General features: G+C 39.2%; 1 protein-coding gene across 4 annotated transcripts in view; it reads left to right on the top strand.

The window, feature by feature from the left end:
* GPBP1L1 (GC-rich promoter binding protein 1 like 1) overlaps positions 1 to 25,200 on the top strand; it is a 66,373-nt gene that overhangs the window by 15,505 nt on the left and 25,668 nt on the right. For all 4 annotated transcript variants that reach the window (XM_082613655.1, XM_082613654.1, XM_082613653.1 and 1 more), the window contains exons 2-5: positions 13,038 to 14,061; positions 14,652 to 14,766; positions 17,235 to 17,364; positions 17,764 to 18,050. In XM_082613655.1, coding sequence (XP_082469781.1) covers positions 14,707 to 14,766; positions 17,235 to 17,364; positions 17,764 to 18,050 — 477 coding nt within the window. In that variant the 5' untranslated portion in view covers positions 13,038 to 14,061; positions 14,652 to 14,706. The remainder of the gene's footprint in view (positions 1 to 13,037; positions 14,062 to 14,651; positions 14,767 to 17,234; positions 17,365 to 17,763; positions 18,051 to 25,200) is intronic.

The following is a 25,200-nucleotide window of genomic DNA, read 5'->3' as shown; positions in this document are numbered from 1 at the left end:
ATGAAGTAGAAATTTCATGTGAGAACTGAAGACCTGAAAATGAATGAGATGGTGAAGAGATTACAAAGAAACAAAAGTGCTGCATCAAAGCTTTTAGGTAGCCGTTATATTTACAGAGACAAAAGAAAAGAGAAAAGAAGTAATCAAGGGTAAGAAGACCACCAGGATATCTTGATGCAATGGTTGCCACTCTTGCTGCTCCCTGACAAAGATTATACCGGCCCTTTGTGAATATTATATTATCAGTATAAGGATGCCAACTTTCCTCTTTCCCTTCCTTCCTTCCTTCCAAACATGAGTTGTCCTTTTTCTCAAGATTTTCTTTTACGGCATTATTGCTTTTTCTCTTACGAAATGATAGTATTAGGATATATTTTTTTAATGTTCTACTTATCCAAATAAAATTGCCAACATGTATCAGCCCTTGAAACATATTTTGAAATTTTATGGTTGATGCAGTCCAAGTCTGCAAGCTACTGGTCTAATGATGTAATGTCATGGAAACCAGGAGAAGGGTTTTAAGATAGGATTGGCCCAGGAACATGTAAACAGTGTAAGCCATTGTGGGTGGTGATTCATAAGTTACTGACCTTTAAGAGTATATTGGTCAGGGTTCTTTGTTGTAGAAAACTAAAATGTTTAAAAGCATGGTTTTGTGTGTTCTTCAACCGCAATCAGCTTCATGGGTGATGAACGGCATAAGCAATGGTTGGATTTAACTAAGGTGGGACTTTGGGGAGTTGGGTACAGGTCATGGAGAGAAGAGCCAGAGTTGAGGGAGTTACAGTGATGGACTGAGTAATTTAAACTATAGAACTCTGCAGACTAGTCTCACTTTAAATTCATGATAACTTACAAGTGTGAACCCTTATTGTGCTGGGAAACTACGGTATCTCCTTTTTCATTGACTCTGCAGCTCCCATTTCGTACCCTAACTCTCCTCAAACCTGTAACTCCCTCCCTTCCCTCACCTACCCATTGTCACTCTTAGCTGAAGACTTTTTACTTTGAGAAGATAAAAGCAATCAGAATAGACATTCTAAGCTCTCATTGCAGCAGTACTCAGGTACTCTGCCTTCCCAACTGTCACCATAAACGAAGTATGTGCAAACCTACTGAAAGCTGATCTTTGCTGATGCATCAGATCCCTCTCCTCTTCACCTCCTCAAGAACATTGTTTCAGCAGTTTTCTGCATCATCAACTGCTTCAGGTTTTTCTTCTTTACTGGGTCATTCCCATCAGTGACCAAAAACAGTTATTTATTTTGACCACACATCTCCTTCTAGCCGCTACCCCATTTCTTGGTTCTGTAGCAACACTCTTCAAAAGAATTTTCTGTACTTGCAGTCTACAATTCCTTCCTTTTAAACCCCCCGAACCATGCTCTCACTACTGCCCTTATCCAACATGGTCACTGAGAACTTCCACATTGCTAAATCCAGTGGTCAGTTCTCAGTCTTCCATCTCATTTAATGGCCTTTGATATAGCTGGTCATTCCTACTTTCTTGAAATACATTTCTGCTGCTTAGCTTGAGTCCCCACACTCTTTTTAAAGTTATAATACACCAAAGTTCCTCTCTGTCTACATTCATTTCTTTGGTGATCTCATCTAGGTCCATGGATTTAAATGAAATTTCTATTTCTAGTGTTTACCTCTACCATGAACTGTAGATTCATATCTGGGTGCCTACTTAACATCTCCACTTAGATGTCTGATAGGTACTGAAAAGTTAACATGTTCGAAAAGAGTTTCTTTGTCATTATTTGTGGAATCTACAAATTAGTAGAATTCCTAAGAGTTTAGCAAAATGGCTTAATGTGATTTATACCAATAGTAAACGGTATTATCATTTAAAGGAAATAACACAATCGCATAAAAAAAATAAAGTATTTAGGAGTAAGCCTACGAAAAAAGGTATGTAAGGTCTTTAGGGAGAAATATTTTGAACTTTATTCGAAGATGTTAAAGAATACCTAATTCGGATATTGACCATGCTCATGATTTAGAAGATTTATCATAAAAATATTCTCCTGTATTGATCTAGATTGGTTCATTGGTATTCCAAGCAGTGTCATAACAGCCTCCTATCCCCAGTTTGACGTGCTTGTTTTAAATTTTATATGAACGGGCAGAGTGCCAAAATAGCCAAGGCCTTTAAAGTGTATGTTTGCGGGGAGGCTTTGCCGTACTATATACCAAGATATTATTATAAAGCCATAATTTAGTTAAGACACACATGGTTGTAGTATAGGAATAGACAAATAGACCAATGGAACAGAAGTCTGGAAACAGACCCATACATATATAGAAACAATTTATAATTGAGCTGGCCTTTGGGCAGGGGGTGTGGCTTATAGGATCTCAGTTCCTCGACCAGGGATTGACCAGGGATTGCACCCGGGCCACGGCAGTGAAAGCCCGGAATCCTAACCACTAGGCCACCAGGGGACTCCCTGAGCTGGCTTTATAAATCAGTGGAGAAAGAATGGTTTGGGACAATTAGTTACTCACGTGGTAAAAAAGGAAATTGGACCTGGACCTCATACCGGATACAAATCAGTTCCAACTGATTGATGTCTTAAATGTGAAAGGCAAAACTATAAATCTAAGAAGATAATATAGGTAACTTTTTTGAATCTTGGAGAAGAAAGGCTTTTATACATTAGATGCAAAAATACACATCATAGGTACTTCCCTGGCGGTCCAGTGGTTAAGACTCCGTGCTTCTACTGCAGGGGGCACGGGTTCGATCCTTGGTTGGGGAACTAAAATCCCACATACTACCTGACGCAGCCAGAAAAAAAAATCATAAAGGAAATGATCAACAGCTTTGACTACATTTTTAAAAAAATTTTATTGGAGTGTAGTTGATTTACAACGTTGTGTTAGTTTCAGGTGTATCGACTACATTTAAAGTAAGAACTTGTGTTCGTCAAAAAAATTAAAAACCACGGGGACTTCCCTAGTGGTCCAGTGGGTAAAACACCATGCTCCCAATGCAGGGGGCGGGGCCCGGGTTTGATTCCCTGGCGGGGGAACTAGATCCCGCATGCCGCAACTAAGACCAGGCGCAGCCTAAATAAAATAAACAAACTAATTAATTAATATTAAAAAATGTTTTTTTTAAAAAAACCATGAAGTTGGAAAAGATACATGCAACACTATAATCAGAGGATTGGGGTCTGTTGTATTCTCTTACTTCAGATAAGAAAAAGATCAGCTACCAAAAGAATGGTAAAATGATAAGCATAGATGTTTTACCAAAAAATGAAACACAAAGAGGTGATAAATAGATTAAATGATGCAAACAAAGACTGCGGTAAGTCATCATTTTATACCCACCAGCAGAGTAAAGAATAACTGCCAGTCTGGCCATACCTAACTTTGTGAGGGTGTGGAGCATATGGAAATCTAAAAATAACCACTGCTGGTGGTGTAAACTGGTGACCTGATTGGAAAGCAATATGGCATTACCTTGTGAGGTTGAAGATGTAGTACCTATTAGTCAGCAATTCCTTCATTTATTTATGCATTCATTCAGCAAATATTTATTGAATACCAACTATACGAGACAGTGTTCTTTGTGCCTTGGTTCAATGGGAGACAGTTAAAAATAAATTATTTAGATGATCATTGCTATAGGAAAATGTTACTTAACAGAATGAAAATAGTTCAATATCATGTCACTTCCTGTTTTTCACTTTTATGGATATAAGTTCCAAAAATGCTGCATATGGTTTTTTACATCAGTGCCACTCAGTTCTTTGAATCCTTTTAGAGTTACTTAGCAAAAATCATTAATCCATCATCAAAACTTATTTTTATGATCTATTAGCTGAGAACTAGGTTACATCCTTTTTCAATTCTGTGGTATACACAGATTGTAAACTACCTAATTTATGAGATGATGTTACCTAGTCATTGAATTTCTCACTTTATAGGCGATATGCCAAAAGCCTTTATCAAAGAAGGCTTGTCAAATGACTAAATTATATCTATTACTCTTGTATTTAAAGGCACTTTTTTTATGGAGCCAAAATTAAACAAGATTGGCTAAAAATTAAACACTGCATATTTTGGGGTTTTCCCACAGGTTATTTAAAAAAATATTAGAGCCAAACCTCAGTGGCATTATTAGAGGTAACTTTTGAATTGTTGTATGTAGTATAGATGGAATAGAAGTTTCATTTCATGGTTGAAGGTTATGCTTTTGACAGAATTAAAATGGCATGTCAACATCTGAGAGGGAGAAATTATTTGAATTGAAAGAAGTTTTTTTGTTTGTTTTGTTTTTGTTTTGCTGTTTATAAGTTTAGGCCATTATATCCTAGATTGCATTTCAAGAACATTTGTATTACGTAATATGTAGATGTAGGTGTTCTGTGTTTAAGAGTGCAATTTATTTTGCTAGGAACTTTGTTTTAAGCAGTAGAACTCTTAAAGAGTCTTTGTAGATTAATCAAATATAAATAGATGGTAGGAAAGAGTAAATGTGCAGTGAAATACTGTTGTATGACAGTGTACAAATGAATATGGATTTATTGTATCAAATCTCTCAGCAAAAGTTAATTAAAATGTTTCTTCATGTCTTGAATAACTATTCAACAGAGTGTAAGTCCCCAACATATGTGTATTCAAAGATGTAGTGTTGATCTCTTGGACGTAAATTTTTAGGACCTTTTCACCCTCAACAACTTGGAATTGTACAAAGCATGTAGCTGGGACACACATTCTTAATGCAGCTAGGACATGATCTTAGGCACAAGTGAATGAGTCCTCGCTGAGCTTCACAATAGATTGGTATCTCCCAAAATGCTTTACCAGGAACATTGCTATGATTCTGTCACCTAGGTGAAATAATGCTCTATACATCCTCTGTGCTCTCATCATACTTGCTGACAGAAGCATTCTTTGATGTTAGTAAGGGGACCAAAAAGTGAGGTTGTTAAACAAAAATTGTCATCACTCCTGTCACCACATTCTATAATGAGAACACTCCAACATGAATCAAAAGACTTGTAATTTTTCTTCTTAATCCACCTGGGGTAGCACACCATAGTAAGATGGGTGAGAAGGAGAAGGACACTTATGAACCCATCCATGGGAAAGAAGAATTAACATGGTGTCTTGACCACAGGTGCCTTCTTATGCAGATCAGTTTCAGAGAAGCGAGCATATGGCAGTAGAAGGTAGGGAAGTTCCTTTCAAACTCTATGTCCACTTACCCCTTTTAGCCAAGATCAGTTGGTATAAGTCTGATAACGTTTTGCAGAAAGAACCTCTTGTGGCTTCTTTGTATTCTTTCCCTTGGCTAGCTGTGGATATGACAGCTCCTTGGAACTTCATGGCTCAGCAGTACATGTTCTGAATTATTTTTCCCTATGATGGAGTTGGATTTATGGTCATGTTCTTTAAGGTATTTTCATGGCTAAGGACATGAGATTGCAGTTTTATTGAGATCAGGAACCATGTACATACTAGCCACATTTTATTGTGTTTTTTTTTTTTCTTACCACAGAAGGGTTTAATTTTTCAAGGCTTTCAGTTTTGCCTGGAAGCCAGCCAGTCTTGGCTAATACATATAAACAAGTAATGAGAGAAATACAAAAAGAAAGGCAAAAAAAAAAAAAAAAAAAAAGAGTGTGTGTATGTAAATTAACATCCCTCTTTAGTTTCTTGCTCCATAAAATTTTAAGGAATTTGTTCTACTTTTCCAACTATTGGAATCATTTCATGACTAGAGAGTAACAACCACAGTGTAATTCAGAAAGCAGTGAAGAAAACTTGTGTTCCAGCCCTCACCCAGCTGCTTATTAGATGTGTTACCTTGGATAAGTCCCTTAACATATTATAGCCTGCCTCAGCTTTTTTTTGTTGTTAATCTCTGAAATGGAGGGCTAACCCAGTGTCAGTGGGAGGAAGGAAGGAAGGATAAAATGTATGTTAGGAGTTGCACAGATCAGTGTTTTAATTAAGAATTCTCCCAGAATAGGACTAAATAATCCATCTGGCTTTGTATTGTTTCACCCACTCTTTGATTAAGAATCAATAAAATAGTAACATGCTCGTTTATATATTTGTTGGTTTATTAATCTTGAACATGTGAAGTAGCACAACTTTCATTTTAGAGGTAAAGAAACTGGGAGTTACCTATCAACTTTTGGAATTAAAAGGACAGATCAGTGTTCTTTGGAGTTGTGGGAGGAAATTAAATTTGCTGTGGATTGAGAAATTAATGGGGGAGTGAGAAAATGAAGATACTAGGAGTACACTGCTCTCTGTGGAAGTTTTGTTAAGACTGAAGGGAGGGGAACTTCCCTGGTGGTACAGTGTTTAATAATCCGCCTGCCAATGCAGGACACACGGGTTCGAGCCCTGGTACGGGAAGATCCCACATGCCATGAAGCAGCTAAGCCCGTGCGCCACAACTACTGAGCCTGTGCTCTAGAGCCCGCGGGCCACGACTACTGAGCTCGCGAGCCACAACTACTGAGCCCGCACACCTAGAGCCTGTGCTCCACAACAAAAGAAGCCACTGCAATGAGAAGCCAGCGCGCCGCAATGAAGAGTAGCCCCCGCTCGCCGCAACTAGAGAAAGCCCGTGCACAACAACGAAGACCCAAGGCAGCCAAAAATTGAAAAATAAATAAATAAAAACTAATTGCAAAAAAAAAAAAGGCTGAAAGGAAATGAACCCAAATACCTAGAGGGATATTCAGACTTGAGGAAGGGGTTTTGTTTTAAGTCAGAGGAGAAGTGGGTGTGGTTTTTTTGGTTAATTGAGTGAAACCAGTGTAGATAGAGGTTGGAGTTACCAGGAGTAGAAGATGGTGACACCATTAGACTGTGGAGAAAATGAAAGTTAATGAGATCTCATGAACACATGTGGAGTGGTAATGAGTGCCTGAAGTAGAGGAGATTGAGGTAAGGTCCCTGGCAGGGACATCCTCTCTAGCAGCTTAATTACAAGGTATAAAACTAGATCATGTTGTGAAGTATCTTGTAGAGTGCTGGGTATATGTGGAATAGCCAGGAAGTCATAGGATTTGTAAAGCTAAGATATTTCACAGATGTTTATGAATGAATGGTTGGATCAAGTATTCACATAGGCAGTTCTGATACATATGTGCAGGGAGAGAGCAAAAGCACTTAGATAAAACCTGAAAAAGAATGGGTGATGTAGAGCATTGTTTATATTTAATATTGACTGTTTATATTGACTTAACAACTGCTTTATAATACTGTTTTTAATTGTGGCAAAATACACATGAGATTTACCATTGTAACCATTTTTAAATGTACAGTTTGGTGGCATTAAGTACACTCACAGTGTTTTGCAACCATCATTACTGTCCAGAACTTTTTCATTATCCCAAACATAAACCTTGAATGCGTTAAGCAGCCACACTTCCCCCCAGCCCCTAATCTGTTCTCTATGGGTTGGATATTTCATATAAATGGAATCATGTAATATGTGTTGTTTTGTATATTTGGCATCTTTCACTTAGCTTAATGCTTCCAAGGGTCATCCTTGTTGTAGCATGTATCAGTACTTCATTCCTTTTTATAGCTGAATAATATTCTATTGTATGGATATACCATATTTTACTTATCTGTTCATCTGTTGATGGGCATTTGAGTTGCTTCTTCTTCTGGCTACTGTGAATAAAGCTGCTGTGAACATTCACTTACACATGTTTTCATTTCTCTTGGCTATATACCTAGGAATAGAAATGTTAGATCATGTGCTAATTCTGTGTTTAACTTTTTGAGGAGCCACCAACTGTTTTCCACAGCATCTGCACCATTTTATATTTCTACCAGCAATGTATAAGGGTTACAGTTTCTCTGCATTCTTGCTTTATCATAATTTGTAAAAATTAGTTCATTAAACCTTTGAATCCTTACTGAGTGCAAGGCACCATGCTAGATGCTATGTGAATTTCAAAGAAGCGCAAGGCAAGATTTTCTAGAAGCAACAGGTTTTGGGCCTGCTGGGAGTTAGAATCAACATTTATAACTGTCCTGGAAGGAGCAAGTGTTAAGTGCTCCTTAACACTTAATTTGAAGGCACAATTAAGGTACCTTGAGGATTTCAGAGAGGGAGTTTACTTGTGGGGAAAGGCTTATTTCTTGACTATCAGAACAAGAAACTTAAATCCTATTCTGTAGGAAGCCAGAAAACTTCTGAGCAGGATAGTGATATAATTTGAACCTGGACTCTGGAAGAGAAATCTAGCAGCCAAGAGTAGAGGCTGAGGTCGAGGGTGGAAGAGACTAGTAGTGCCTGTGAAACTAGTGTTTTGTTTATATATATATATATATATAATATATATATATATATATATATACACACATATATATATATATACACACACACATACACATATATTTTATTTATTTATTTATGGCTGTGTTGGGTCTTCGTTGCTGTGCATGGGCCTTCTCTAGTTGTGGCAAGCAGGGGCTACTCTTTGTTGCGGTGCTGGGGCTTCTCATTGAAATAGCTTCTCTTGTTGCGGAGCATGGGCTCTAGGCGTGCGGGCTTCAGTAGTTGTGGCTCATGGGCTCTAGAGCACAGGCTCAGTAGTTGTGGCGCACGGGCTTAGTTGCTCCGCGGCATGTGAGATCTTCCCAGACCAGGGCTCGAACCTGGGTCCCCCTCATTGGCAGGCAGATTCTTAACCACTGCGCCACCAGGGAAGTCCCCAAAACCAGTTTTTTAACTGAAGAGAAACTTGAACCTGGAGTGACAAATAGAAATGGAAACTAAGGAATGGAATAGATAGGACTTGAAACTCTTATATAAATCTTTATAGTCTCCTTAGCTCTCATCTCTTCTGATTTTAAACATCATCTACCAAACACTAACAATTCCCAAAATTCTCTCTCCAGAACAGACTTCTCTGTGCTCCAGACCACATACTTGACATTTCATATTTAAATTTTTTTAGTCTTGATTCCCCCACCCCACCACCAGAAGAGTTTTGAGTGATGTATTTTTCTTTCTCAAAATTTCTCGGTAGTAAAACAATTTCCTCCAATTAGTTGCTCTGTAAAAATAGCTACAGCCCCAAAAGGCAGGCATCACCAAATAGCTTCATAAAATTTTATAAAAATTTGCAGAGCAAAGTAATTCATTACAAAAACATTTGACTAAGAAGATAAAACAAGATGCCCATAGTTCCACCCTCCTAGTGAAACCATTATTGGCATTATAGTCTTTTGCTTCTAAAACAGGAATTTCTTTTTCCTTTATCTGTCCTCTTTCTTCATTTCCCATTTGTCGTTCATCTCCTCCCCCCCACATACTCTACACGTACATGCACAGACCACACTCTTATATAGCTTGACATCCTAGTATGTTGGAGATGGTCGGTAAGTAGTTACGGGATATATAACAACTTTAAAACTTTCACACCAGTAGCAAAGCATTGTCAGTTAATATTCCCTCTACAGTCACTGCCTCAACTGAGACTGATAGAAATTTTGGACTAAGCGTTGACTGAAAAGATGGTGTGTGTCAATTAGAAGATTGGAATGCATCTAGTGGGGATTGTAAAGGGGAACTGCTTATGTTTAAAATTCAGGCATTTTCCTTCGTGTCTATCAGTTTTATAACCTGACGGATGATTCATCTCACAGAGATTTTCAGGTTCTCTGTGGTTTAAACCACAATTCTTATAACAAAAAAAGAATGCAGCAAACAGGTAATTATGTCTTTTTCAGAAGGAAGCTTTATTTAATTGATATTTTTCTATAAGAATCTATTACAGGGACATTGTCATCATGTACTAGGTATTGCAGGTATAGACCTATATAAAAACAACCCTGAATTATACTGAAGGAACAATAGCCAGTCAGCATTTATTCCTATATCAGTCAATTATGTGATGGTCATTTACCTAGTTACATAAGCTAGAAATCAAAGTATGAGCCATTATTTCTCCTTTACCCCCACATCCCATCAGTTATGAAGTTCTGCGTATTTTACTTCTTCCTAAATATTTTGTGAATTGGCTTCTTTTAATTTGTTTATATTAAAAGCTGGTTTTCCCCAGTGTGTGTCTTGCAGTCACTCCTGATTTTCAAAATCTCTAGGCTGGACCACAGAACCAATATCAAGGGATTATCCTTGAACTAGCTATTCTTTGTGCAGGCTGGCCTCTAACTCAAGGCCTGGGCCAAAGTGCTAACCAACCCATCCTGTCCCAGCTCACTAACTAGGCACCTCTTTGCTACCCAAGAGACCAAATTACAGGCAGAGATTGAGTTTTTCTTCTTCACCTGACACACTTTTGGAGGGGGGGCTTTCTGATTCACATTTAAGTGTCCATGGTGTATGTAATAATATATACAGCTCTGTTCAAGTTTTTTATTACTGTGCCAGTTTTGCCATTTCATAGAAATGTATCTAAGATTCTCATATTTATTAGCATATAATTGCTCATAATTTAGTTTTACTCATGATGTTTCTTTATCTGTTGTGTTTATCTCCTCTTTTTCATGCTATCATCTTCAAATATTTTTCCCCAAGCAGTTTTACGTGAGTTTGTTTTCTTTCTTTTTTTTTTCGTTTATATATTTATTTATTTATTTTTGGCTCCGTTGGGTCTTCATTGCTGTGCGTGGGCTATCTCTAGTTGCAGTGAGCGGGGGCTACTCTTTGTTGTGGTGTGCAGGCTTCTCACTGCGGTGGCTTCTCTTGTTGCAGAGCACAGGCTCTAGGTGCGTGGGCTTCAGTAGTTGTGGCTTGTGGGCTCTAGAGCACAGGCTCAGTAGTTGTGGCGCACGGGCTTATTTGCTCCGCGGCATGTGGGATCTTCCCGGACCAGGGCTCGAACCCATGTCCCCTGCACTGGCAGGCAGATTCTTAACCACTGCGCCACCAGGGAAGTCCCGTGAGTTTGTTTCTTATTAACCTTTTTCAAAAGAATTATAGTTTTGTTTTGTTTTGTTTTTTTTTTTTTAGAATTATCGTTTTTAAACATCATCTCTACTGACCTTTTTTTGCTTCTCTCCTTTCTGTTTCTTTAGATTTGCTTTGTTGCTCTCTTCCCATTATGATAAAAATGTTGGGAAAAGAGCAATAAAGGTCAGTTTGGTTTTAGTCTTTTTTTTTAAGTTTTTAAAGCTTATTTTCTATTAAGTATTGCTGTAGCTGTTACAGTGCAAATTTATTCATAGTGGTTTTTGTCGTTCTATTTAAGGATTTTGAATTTTTCTTTGTCAGTGTATCATTTCTCTCACAGTAAGAAATCTGACTCCCATTTTTCCTTAATATTTCTTACTTTTGGATCAAATCCCAGTATGTAACCAGCCTCCATTTATCACCTCTTCCCGTGCATGTGTTCCTTCCAAACCACATCTAAGTTGTAACAACTGTGCAAAGGCACCTTGCTGCATGGAAGCCCTCAACCTATTTGGCCGTGTCCCTCTGCCAGGGTGTCCTCCTCATTCCACTTGAAGCTCTCACACTCTGCATTAGGCTGCCCTCATACTGGGACACTCACCTTACATTGCCTAATGAGGTCTGACTTCCCACACAGGACTGCTGCCGTACACACATTTCGCTATCCTTCCACCCCGTATAGACACCCTGGTTATGCCCCAGCACCCTGCTCTGGCCTTGAGCTCCCCCTTTGAGGACTTTACCTTACCTGACCCCACCTAGTTGCTTTGGACAGGATTTCTTCAAGCAGGGGAAGGAGAGAGGGCACTGCAAGAGAAAGTCGTTTCCTGATTTAACATAGCATAGTTAGAGAACATAGACTGTTTTCTTCTTTGGAACTAATTGCGATTTCTTTTAACTAGTATAAGGTCAGTTTTTAAAACTACTCCATGTGCTCTGAAGGAATATATATACTTTGCATGGTTGATATGTATATATATGTGTATGTATTATAAGTATATAAAAAAATGGAGAGAACAAGTGAATAGTCATATACCCATCATTCAGCTTAATAATGTATTACAGATACAATTGAAGCCCTCCGGAACCTTTTTTTGATTCCTTTCCCATTGTTTCCCCAAAGAGTTACTTACTATTCTGAATTTAGTATTTCTTAAACATGAATTAATTATATGAGAAATACTCTGTAAACTAGAATTTACCAGTGTAGACCAGAATTGTCCACAGATGCAAGCATTCTCTCATATCAGAAAACTTTCTAGGGACTTCCCTGGTGGTCCAGTGGTTAAGAATTCGCCTTCCAATGCAGGGGACACGGGTTTGATCCCTGGTCGGGGAAGTAAGATCCCACATGCCATGGGGCAACTAATCCTGTGTGCTGCAACTACTGAGCCTGCTCTGGAGCCGGTGTGCCACAGCGAAGAGCCCACACACTGCAACAAAAGATCCCACATGCTGCAGTGAAGATCCTGCGTGCCATAACTAAGACCTGATGCAGCCAAATAAATAAATATTTTTTTTAGATCTATTACAAAAAAGAAAGAAAGAAAACTTCCTAGCCTTTGGAAGAATGTTGGGAATTTGCCAAAGAAGTATTTTGTGTCACCTCTTACTGCATATTTTAAGTCAGAGCATAAGCACTTAAGTCTCTTAATTGATAAGTAGGTATCTAAAAATATGTAAATACATGAGGAATGCTATGACAGATGTCTTGTTTTTAAGCATCTGGCTGTGGTTAGTACTAAACAATTAGATAGTTGACTGTGGTAATAACCAGTAAGTTATGACTCTTTGACCACTTATGGCAAGTTATTCCATATATGAGAGTAAATCTAACAGACTCTAATTTGCATGTCTGAATTACCTTTGATAGCTAACTGGAGAAATTGTTATTTAAAAAGTATATTTTTTCAGATGACTTTTCTAAAATCCTTTAAAAATCTTTAAAATAATTTTAGCCAGTTATGTTGTTGCTATAGATTAATGTCTAAATTGGGCTTAAGAGTTTTGTCTCCTAGACCTTTGTCTCTGAGATCGATCATTTGACCATGTCTCACTTTAGCATTTATATATAGTAATTTTGCCTCTTGTGATATATGTTGTTTTGTTTTTTCATTTATAGTGATAGATCCCTGTGGCCTTTAAAATGATTGAATAACGATGGACATGGATGCAAAGTGACTTCTCTACTGAAGCAGAAGATTCTTATTACCTTCCATTAACTCAGTTTAGTCTTCAAGAAGGGGCAGAACGAGTGAAATACAAAAAACTGAAGAGAAGAAAACCTCACTTTGGAACTTTCTCCATGACTGTTCCTTAAGCCCTATCTTTCTACTTGTTTTAATTTTGCTGTGAATTTATAAATAGTGAAGACCAAAGAAATAGAAGAAACATTTGAGAGCTTTATACCAAGAAATTTGCCTTGAGAGCTGCTATTCTTAGGAGGGAAAAGCATATCAAGTTCCTGTCTGATTTTTTTTTGTTTGTTTTTAAACAGGTTTCTTATGTCCTTAGATTTTGAAGGATAAGTCAAATATAAATACATACCTGCACACTATTTTTAGCAGCTGTGTAAGAATAATGAGATTTGTAAATTAAGGGCTTTGTAATGTGGATGTTTTGCTACTAGAGTTGACTACTCAGAAGATCTTTTATAGCTCTTCAGTGTTTTATTTTTGATTTATCACTTCAATGACATTATTTGCCCAAACAAAAGTCCATCTGTCTTTCTAAGCTATGACCTTTTTGTGAACAGTGTTTGCATTCAATGTGCAAATGTCCATGTATTATCTATTTAAGCAACATCATAGGGCCATCACTCAAGGAAGTTGAATGAGGTGAACATTGATATAGCTCTTTCCCCTTCCCCCTATTTTTTAAATGTAACAAATACTTTTTATGTTCCCCTCCCCCTTCCCCTTTCCCCTTTCCCCTTTTAACGAGTCAGGATCTAGATAGTTTAAGATGAGCAATTGAGGGGACTGAGAAATTGATCCACACAGAGCCTGGCTTCTTTGTGCTTCATCATAAGGTGTGCTGCCGGCCAGCCTAATTTTAAGTACCCTCTTAACAAGAGAACCTCGTGGAAATCCAGCCGGCAGACTCAAGGAGTTCAGGAAACAGGACCGCAGAGGTTACGCTCTGGGGTGAGTATTCTGTGTCTAACTTGGAAGAAGACTGTGTATGTATATGTATCATGGAAAATATCTACTGCTTTCTTACGTATTATACTTTGGAGACTATCAGTGGGGTGGTTTGGAGATACCAACAGATGGATCTCTCAGGAAAACTGATTCTAACTGATGTTTTGAAGAAATTAATGTGAACTAAATAGAAAAACTCTTGAGAGGTTGTATCCTCCTTCTCTAGGAAGATCTTTTCTACTGCTTTTGCCTGAAGTTACCTGAAGCAGATTAATCTTTTTTCATAAGTATCTATAGTTTTAAGTAGTTGTTTATTCTTAAGGTTCTTCTGCTATAACACAAGAATTCATTAGCTTCTGTCATATAACTTCCAGGTCTCTGACCCACTTTTCTGTTTGTGTTTTTCATGGTTATATATTCACAGACTGTTGTTTTTGTTTAGAACTTCTCTGATGTATGGGGCCTGATGAATACTCTAGAAAGGCTCAGAGAGCAAGTCTTTCTGTAAAAGGGGGACCTTAAAGTAATCACAGACTCTTTACTTGATATCAGGTTCTTGCAAGAATAAGTGATTTCAGTTTTCTCATTTTCAGATCCTGGCCATGAGGTTGGATGCCTCACCTTGTTGAAAAGAGACACTGGACCTAAATGGCGCAGCATGACTTTGTTCCTGCTTGGCTAAATTTCTCAACACCACAGTCAGCTAAGGTACTGTTCTCCATTCTAGTAACTATCCAAATACCAGTTCTTTTCATCCCCATCTTGTCTGTGGCCTCTGTTTTACAATCTAGTTGTTTTTTTTGTGTATTCAGCCTTGCCTGGGGATTTTACATACGTTTTCAATAAACTTAACTATCTTTCTTTTAATAGGGTATAAATAATTAGGCAGTGCAAGTCAGTGTGTACCCTGCTACTGCCAGGTGTCCTGTTTATTTCATTATGTGTTAAGCTTTTCTTATTGTGTGGCACACTTAAGACTTCCTATATTAGCTGCAGGAACACTTCAGTTTGGGAGGAAATGGATCTTCAGGATGAATGCACATTTGTCTAAAGTAGTAGATGAGGAGGAGAAAGGATAGACAGTGATTGACTACTACATGGCTCTCAGATTAAATCCTAGAAATTCTGTTTTAGAGACAATAATCTACTTAATGATTTCAGGGAAAATGTATGTTGCATTAGGATAAAGACAAATGGAATATATTATTGTTAAAGGAAACCTTTGGGAAGCTAGTAAACTTAAAAATGCTTCCCATTTTGCCAACTAATAGAGGAGGGAGAAAGTTGATAGGTAGTCTTACAAAAAAGAGCATACCTTCCCTATTTTTAGATGTGAATTTTGGGAAGATGTTCCTGGTCTGTCTAGACCTACAACCCTTTGCTCTAATCTTCATTTTGAATTGCCCTTGTGAAATTCCCCAAATGTCATAATTGACATAATCTGACCCAAGCGTTGGGGGTGGTGGGCCTGAGGGATTTGGTGTGGGATCCTAGGAAAGTGTTTAAAAGTATGCACATCTGGGCTTCCCTGGTGGCGCAGTGGTTGAGAGTCCACCTGCCGATGCAGGGGACACGGGTTCATGCCCCGATCCGGGAAGATCCCACATGCCGCAGAGCGGCTGGGCCCGTGAGCCATGGCCGCTGAGCCTGCGCGAACGGGAGGGGCCCACGTACCGCAAAAAAAAAAAAAAAATGCACATCTTATACCTGCAAAGGATAATTGATTTAGCACAATGAACAATTGATTTAGCACAGTGAACTCAGTAAAAAGAATTAGGAAATATGATTTAAATATTTCCATTTTACAATAAGCAAATTTGTGTGGTATTAGCATAATTAAGGATAGACAGATAAAGCAATGGAATAGGATAGACAATTCAAAAATAGTCCTATACATATAGTCAGTTGATTTTTGACTAAAGTGCCAAGGTAATTCAATGCAGAAGTGATAGTCTTTTTAACAAGTGGTTCTAGAACTGGATATCTATGTGGGGGTGGGAGGGAGAGCCTCAACCTTTACTTCATATCATACATAAAAATAAACTTGAGGGCTTCCTTGGTGGCGCAGTGGTTGAGAGTCCGCCTGCCAATGCAGGGGACATGGATTCGTGCCCCGGTCCGGGAAGATCCCACATGCCGCGGAGCGGCTAGGCCCGTGAGCCATGGCCGCTGAGCCTGCGCGTCCAGAGCCTGTGCTCCGCAACGGGAGAGGCCACAACAGTGAGAGGCCCACGTACCGCAAAAAAAAAAAAAAAATTAACTTGAAATGGATTATAACCTAAATTAAAGAGCTGAAATGCATAAAACTTTCAGAAGAAAGAAGAAAATCTTTGTAACCCACTAGAATGGCTGAAATAAAAAAGACTGACAGACTACGTGTTAGTGAGGATATTAATTATAAGGAAATAGATGTGAAGATGTCTCTGCCCCAACCTATAGTTCTCCTGTAAGCCCTTGTCAAATGTATCCATACTTTTCATGGTTTTTTTAGACTTTAGTTTCTATCATATGAGACTAAAGACTGTTATAGAATGCAGCTATTTGGAATAGGAAGGAACATCAGAATTCATCTATAATAGTGTTTCTCAAAGTGCTCCTTTTTAGTTGTGTAACCTCAGAGACTTATTCTCCCTGACCTCTTTCCACATATGGAAATAGTAAAATGGGGATGATGCCAAATTATAGTCTTGTTATGAGTATTAATGTTTGGAAGTAAGTGTTTTATAAAACTATAAAAACTCCTGTGGGGTTGTTAATGGCCTGCCAAGGTGGGATTTAACTATTCCTTTGTCTTCAGTTCGAGAGTAATTTACACAAATAATAAATCTATTTAGAGCGAACATCTTGCTTTTCCTTTCAAGATTAACAACATTTTTAAGTGTAAGTTTTGGAGCTTATTCTTTTGGATATTGACAGGGTTTTTTTCCCCTCTTTCATGCAAATAATTGAAGTAGCTGCTTTTTCTCCCTATTAATTCAGTTAATGATTGAATATGTAATATAGGGCTTCTCTAACTCAGAGGACTGCAGTACCCTTAACTGTGTCCCATGTGCTCAAAATAGGGGTTTCTGCCATCAATATTACCTGTTTTCTAAAAACCCGATGCAAAACTTAAGATACTGAAAGAGACTGATATGTACTTACCTGTTTGCTTCTCTGTACTTTAATCATCTTAGTCACCTACAGCCACCTTCGAAAAACACGGAGAGCACCTACCCCGAGGAGATGGTAGATTTGGAGTAAGCCGTCGTCGACATAATTCCTCTGATGGCTTTTTTAACAATGGACCTCTACGAACGACAGGAGGTAAGACATACACAACTTCCATGACTCTATATAAGCTACTCAGAGCAAGCCCAGGCTGAGGGTGCATGTCCATAATCTTGGAATAATGATCTTTTGTAAACATAATACTCAATTAGATCCTCCAGTAGTCATTACTCAACTATATTGGCTTTCTAAGTCTAACATTCTTAGGTTCTCTTAAGTCATTTATTCAGTTGAAGAACTCATATAGAAACTACATTAAAACAAAAAGTTGTATCTTGTGCCTTTTTTGTATGTGGACTTACTCTTTTATTAAAAAGGTCCCCCGAAGGGCTTTGGCAATACCTTAAATTATATCAGGAAGCATCTGGCCCAGTTGTTCCTGAATTTTCAGGAAGCAAACACTCTATAATGTGTTACTTTTCCTTACTATTTCAGATTCCTGGCACCAGCCCTCCCTGTTCCGGCACGATTCTGTGGACTCTGGTGTCTCTAAGGGAGCATATGCTGGAATCACAGGGAACCTGTCTGGTTGGCACGGCTCTTCCCGAGGTCACGATGGCATGAGCCAGCGTAGTGGGGGTGGCACAGGGAACCATCGCCACTGGAATGGCAGCTTCCACTCCCGGAAAGGCTGTGCCTTTCAGGAAAAGCCACCTACAGAGATTAGGGAAGAGAAGAAAGATGATAAGGTAGAAAAGTTGCAGTTTGAAGAAGATGACTTTGTAAGTATGAATATTTAGTTGTATACCTAAAACCTGACGAATGATTCTTATATATAAAACCATGTTAGTAATGAGAACATTTCAGAAGGTACTAAAAAGGGAGTCCCTAAGTTTAGACTTTTAGTGTTTTTAGGAAGGAAAGGAAGGAGCTGGTTAGTATGATGATGATGATGACCAAAATTCCTGTGTACTTTTAGCAAATCTTCATATTTTTTCATCTTTTTGCCTTTGGAATTCTTATTTTTCTTTAAGCTTTATAAGGTTCAGTATTCAGATATATTTATGTAAAACTGTATTCTTGAATGTTAAATTGCTTTCTCCAACTATCATAAGAGGGGGTTTTTTGTCTTGATTTTGCCCTCTTATATAAAACAATTGTGGTAAGTTCAGAAACATAGTAAGGAGTATTTTAGCTGTTGCCTATATATCCAGTAAAACTTGATGCTATTGTGTGTTGAATTATATGCCTTTTTTTTGAATTATATGCCTTTTGACCTCTAAAAATAAACCAAAAGTAGAGTTTTTGTGCACCTTAAAAAAGTTTAATAATATATTTTACTTAACCAAATATGTCCAAATTATTATTATTCTAACCTGTAGTCATTATCTTTAAATTAATGAGATAATTAACATTATTTGTTGTAATACATCTTCAAAATCCTTTGTGCATTTTATAATTGTAGCACATCTTAATACAGACGGCACACGTTCCAAGTGCCCAGCAACCACACGTGGCTAGTGGCAATCGTGGCTAGTGGCAATCCTATTAGGTAGTGCAACTCGTTATTTTTAAGTAGCACATTAGATAAGCCAGTCACTTTTATGACAGCCATTTTATGTTACCAAAGCCAACTAAAGAGTAAAATTAGGCATCAGCCCCTCTTCTCCCAAGTCTAGCAAATGACCTGGGGGCTTTTAATTTAAATGTCATTTATCAAAGTAAATTCCTATCCCCAGGTGCCTATCCTTTAAAACTTCATTCATGGAGAAGTCTGTAATACACCAATATATTAAATATTTGTCCAGAATGTCCTAAGTACTCAGTAGTCGAAAAATGACTACAACACTAAATTATAACATGGATTATTTATTCAGTAAACTTATAAGTTATCAGTTCTGTGGCATTCCCAGTGGGCAATTAATTGACAATGGAAAGAAAAATGTTAAGGCAGCATTATCCACCTGCTAAGTGATCTAAAGGGAAGTTTGCTGTCACATCAAACCTGAACAAGGTCATTAAGGGCAAGTTTATTTTGTGTTTATGCTTTTTAAAATATTTATTTGTTTGTTTGTTTATTTATGGCTAAGTTGGGTGCTTGTTGCTGCGCACGGGCTTTCTCTAGTTGCAGAGAGCGGGGCCTACTCTTTGTTGCAGTGCACAGGCTTCTTGTTGCGGTGGCTTCTCTTGTTGCGGAACACGGGCTCTAGGCGCGCGGGCTTCAGTAGTTGTGGCTCGCGGGCTCGAGAGCACAGACTCACTGGTTGTGGTGCACCGGCTTAGCTGCTCCGCGGCATGTGGGATCTTCCCAGAGCAGGGCTCGAACCCATGTCCCCTGCACTGGCAGGTGGACTCCCAAACACTGGGTCACCAGGGAAGCCTTGTGTTTATGCTTTTAGGAAATATTCTAAGTGTACATAAAAGTCTGGAGAAAACAGTCAAGTACGCACACAACCTAGCTTTGTGAAGTATTGACATTTTGCCCAGTATGCTCTAGACCATTCTTCTACAAAAGAGGCAAGATATCATAGATACAGGTAAAGCTTTCCTAATCATATTCTCCTAACACTCCCCTAGAGGTAATCACCATTTTGATTTTAACGTTTTATCATCTTCATGTATGTTTTGATCAATTTTTACTATATGAATGTATCCATAGACAATCTGTAATATCATTTTGCCTGATTTTGATCTTTATATGAATACTGTCATATTGTAGTTCTCCTTTATTTTCTTAAAACTGTTTGAGATTTGTCTGTATTGATACATAGGGCTCTAGATCAGTGGTTCTCAATCCAGGAGCAAGTTTGCCTCCTTCAGAGCACATTTGGCAATATCTAGAGAAATTTTGGTTGTGACACCTGGGGATAGTCCTATTAGCATCTAGTATGTAGAGATCAGAGATGTTGCTAAACTTCCTGCAATGCACAGGACAGCCCCATAAGAGAGAACCAGCCTAAAATGTCAGTAGTGCCATGGTTGAGAAACCCTGCTCTATATCTTTCTCACTGCTGTATAGTAAATATTTCTGTGGTGTGAATATACTAGGTTTATTTATGCATTTTCCTGTTGACAGACATTTAGGTTGTTAAAGATCTTGTTCTGTAGATAAATCTAAAGGATAGGAACCATGGCATTGTAACTAGAGAAGGAAGGGGCAAAAATAAGATTTTTATCCATGATGAATAATAAGTAAGTACTTTGAAAAGGAAAAACAGGAGGAGCAGAATTGGAGGACAGAATATAAAGACGTCTTGGTACCAAAGAGATGGGTGAGATCAACCGGGGGTGTGCACATGGAAATAGAGATAGTAGTTGAGGTTTATGGTTGGACAGAATCACCCAAGGAAAGTAATATATTCAGAGAGGAAGCTTAGAGCAGAACCTGTGGAATAGCAGTAAGGGAGATTAAGAAGTGATTGGTTGGGGCTTCCCTGGTGGCGCAGTGGTTGAGAGTCTGCCTGCCAATGCAAGGGACACGGGTTCGTGCCCTGGTCCGGGAGGATCCCACATGCTGCGGAGCGGCTGGGCCCGTGAGCCATGGCCACTGAGCCTGCGCGTCCGGAGCCTGTGCTCTGCAACGGGAGAGGCCACAGCAGTGAGAGGCCCGCGTACCGCAAAAAAAAAAAAAAAAAAAAAAGAAGTGATTGGTTGAAAAAGAATGGGGTGTATCGGGCTTCCCTGGTGGCGCAGTGGTTGAGAGTCCGCCTGCCGATGCAGGGGATGCAGGTTCGTGCCCCGGTCTGGGAGGATCCCACATGCTGCGGAGCCGCTGGGCCCGTGAGCCATGGCCGCTGGGCCTGCGCGTCTGGAGCCTGTGCTCCGCAACGGGAGAGGCCACAGCAGTGAGGGGCCCACGTACCACAAAAAAAAAAAAAAGAACGGGGTGTATCAAGAAAGAGTAGTTAGTCAAAAATAACAAAAGGTATTTGAGGACCTAATTGTTTACGGTAGGTTTTCTATGTTTCTTGTTTTTTCCCCATACTCTCTACATTGTATAATTAGCAAGTTATTTTTCGTTTTAAAATAGTATTAGTTTAATGTAATTAACAGTCCTATGTTTGTACCTTGGACAAGTAATAACCCTAATTTCCCCTGAGTTGTTGGATGGTAATGTCTACCTTCCAACACTGTAGTAAGGAATAAAGATCACATACGTTGGGACTTACTGGTGGCGCAGTGGTTGGGAATCCACCTGCCGGTGTGGGGGACATAGGTTCGATCCCTGGTCTGGGAAGATCCCACATGCCACGGAGCAACTAGGCCCATGTGCCACAACTATTGAGCCTGTGTGCCACAACTACTGAAGCCCGTGAGCCTAGAGCCCATGCTCCGCAACAAGAGAAGCCACTGAAATGAGAAGCCTGCGACCGCAATGAAGAGTAGCCCCCGCTCGCCACAACTAGAGAAAGCCCACGCGCAGCAACGAAGACCCAACACAGCCAAAGATAAATAAATTAATTAATTTTTTAAAAAAAGATCATATATGTTGAATGATGTATGCGAAACATTTAGCACAGACCTTGACAGACAGAGTTGTTTTTTGTTTTTATTTGGCTTTGCCAGGTCTTAGTTGCGGCATGTGGGATCTTTAGTTGCCACACGCACAATCTTTTTAGTTGCGGTATGTGAACTCTTAGTTGTGGCATGTGGGATCTTGTTCCCTGACCAGGGATTGAACCTGGGTCCCCTGCATTGGGAGCATGGTGTCTTAGCCACTGTACCAACCAGGGAAGTCCAGGGTTTTTAATATTTTTTATTTATTTTTATTTATTTTTTTAAAATGGCCACTCTGGGAGGCATGCAGGATCCTAGTTCCCCAAACAGGGATCAAACCTGAGCCCCCTGTAGTCAAAGTGTGGAGTCTTAACCATTGGACCACCAGGGAATTCTGACACATAGGTGTGTTTTTTGTTTTTTGGGTTTTTGTGGGGGGTTTTTGCTTTTTGTGTTTGTTTTTGGGGGGGGTTGTTTTGTGGTTTTTTTTGGAGTCTTTATTGAATTTGTCACAGTATTGCTTCATTTCATGTTTTGGTTTTTTGGCCTTGAGGCATGTGGGATCTTAGCTCCCCAACCAGGGATCAAACCCACAACCCCTGCACTGGAAGGTGAAGTCTTAACCACTGGACTGCCAGGGAAGTCCCATGACACATAGGTTTTTTTTTTTTGTTTTTTTTTTTGCGGTACGCAGGCCTCTCACCGCTGCGGCCTCTCCCACTGTGGAGCACAGGCTCCGGACGCACAGGCCCAGCGGCCACAGTGCACAGGCCCAGCCGCTCCGTGGCACGTGGGATCCCCCCGGACCGGGGCACGAACCCGTGCCCCCTGCATCGGCAGGCGGACTCTCAACCATTGCGCCATCAGGGAAGCCCCGACACATAGGTTTTTAAATGGTAGCTATTATTAAATGTGGATGAGAGCCTTGTATTTGGCAGTTTGATATGCCCTCCCAAGAATTAGAGAATGAATTGGTGATGAGTGGTACACTGTTCCTTGGAGAAGGAGGAGCCAGGAGTGAGGGTAGAGTCTTGTAGGATTGAAGCTTTAATGTGTATGCAATCTGAGGAGTAAGAAATTTGTGGAGAGAAGGGATTCTGAAAAGGTAGCAACAGTGTAGCCATAGCTTTGAGTCTTCCCAAGCTCTCCTGTAAATATCAGGAGCAGTATTAGGATGTTTACTCTCACTACTTATGTTTAGCACTGTACTGGAGATCCTAGCAAGTGCAATAAGGCAAGAAAAAGAAATAAAATACGTACAAATTAAAAGGAAGAAATAAAAGTTTCTGTTCACAGGTGACATGATTGCTTACATAGAAACTCCTAAGGACTCTATAAAGAATTAACAAGGTTTTAGGATACAAAGTCAATATTTTTGAAAAAGTCACTTGTGTTTTTATATACAGTTGACCCTTGAACAACATGTTGTTCAAGGATTTGAACTGAGCATGTCCACTTGTATGCAGATTTTTTTTTAGTAGTATATACTACAGTATGATCTGCAGTTGATTGAATCCACAGATGCAGAACCCAACAGCTTATATGTATACAGAGGGCTTACTGTAAGTTATACTTGGATTTTCCACTGTGCTGAGTGAGGGTTGGCGCCCCTAACCCCTGCATTGTTTGATGGTCAACTGTGCTAGAAATAAGTATTTTATAAAATGAAGTTTTATAAAATGCTTTTTACAAAATTTTTAAAAATCTTTTAAAAACTGCTTAGGAATAAATTTAACAGAAGATGTGAGAGACATCAATACTGAACCGCAAAATATTGCCAAGAGAAATTAAAGATCTAAATAAAAGGCGAGGGCTTCCCTGGTGACGCAGTGGTTGAGAGTCTGCCTGCCGATGCGGGGGACACGGGTTCGTGCCCCGGTCCGGGAAGATCCCACATGTCGCGGAGCAGCTAGGCCCGTGAGCCATGGCTGCTGAGCCTGTGCATCCGGAGCCTGTGCTCCGCAACGGGAGAGGCCACAACAGTGAGAGGCCCGCGTACTGCTAAAAAAAAAAAAAAGGAGAGATACATTTTGAATGGAAGGCTTTGAATTGGAAGACTCAATGATTAGGACATCAATTTTACAGATTCTGCACAAGCCCAACGAGCATGCTTTCTTACATAAAGTGGCAAATTTTTTCTGAAATTTATATTGAAATGAAAAGACCTAGAATATCTAAAGCAATCTTGAAAAAGAACAGTCGGAGGATTTATATTCCCTAACTTTAAGACTTCATATAAAGCTACAGTAATCAAAATAATGTGACATTATTATGAGGACAGAGTGATAATAGGGCAGAATAGAGAGCCCAGAAATAAACGTACATTTATATGATCATTTGATTTTCAACAGAGGTACCAAAGCAGGCTAATGGAGAAAGAAATGTGTTTTTAACAAACTGCTGGAACTATATCTATAGATATAGATATGTGTGTGTGTGTGTGTGTGTGTGTGTGTGTGTGTATATATCTTCTCTACCCCTACCACCTAGCATACAAAAAAATGAATTTGAGATGAATTACAGACCTAAATGTAAGGCCTGAAACTAAGAAAACTTAGGAGAATATCTTTCTCACATAGGGGATTTTAAAAAAAAAGATTTCTTTGGACCCAGGGAGCAATAACCATAAAGGGGAAAACATTGATAAATGCGGCTTCATCAAAATTGAAAACTTCTGGACTTCCCTGGTGGCACAGTGGTTGAGAGTTCGCCTGCTGATGCAGGGGTTACGGGTTCGTGCCCCGGTCCGGGAGGATCCCACATGCTGTGGAGCAGCTGGGCCCGTGAGCCATGGCCGCTGAGCCTGCGCATCCGGAGACTGTGCTCCGTGATGGGAGAGGCCATGGCAGTGAGAGGCCCGTGTACCGCAAAAAAAAAAAAAAAAAAAAAAAAAAAATTAAAACTTCTGCTTATTTCACAGACTCAGAGAAAATATTTGCAGAACATAGATTTGAAAAGGGGCCTGTTCCCATAATGTGAATAACTCCTACAACTCAAATTTTTTTTAAAACATAAACAAGATTTGAACAGATGCTTCACAAAAGAAGATAGATGAATGGCCAGTAGGCACATGAAAAAACTGGTCAGTGTCATTAGTCATAAGGGAAATGTGGAAATTCAAATTAAGACCACTATGAGATACTGCTACACACCCACCAGGATAGCTAATATTTAAAAGTCTGAAAATACTAAATTTGGTGACATTTTTGAGCACTTGGAAGTCTCATACATTGTTAGCAGGAGTGTATAGTAGTACAACCATTTTGCAAAAAGGAAGGTCTGACAGTTTCTTATAAAACTAAGCATAAACCTTACCCTGTGACCCAATACTTCCATTTCTAGGTATTTGCTAAAGAGAAATGAAAACCTGTGTACATTTATTGTAATTTTATTCATAGTAACACAAGACTGGGATTTTTTTTTTTTTTTTTTGCT

This window comes from Mesoplodon mirus (genome assembly GCF_964341445.2).
Source record: "Mesoplodon mirus genome assembly, chromosome: 3".
NCBI classification, from domain to species: Eukaryota; Metazoa; Chordata; class Mammalia; order Artiodactyla; family Ziphiidae; genus Mesoplodon; species Mesoplodon mirus.
This window is presented reverse-complemented; position numbering and strand designations above follow the sequence as displayed.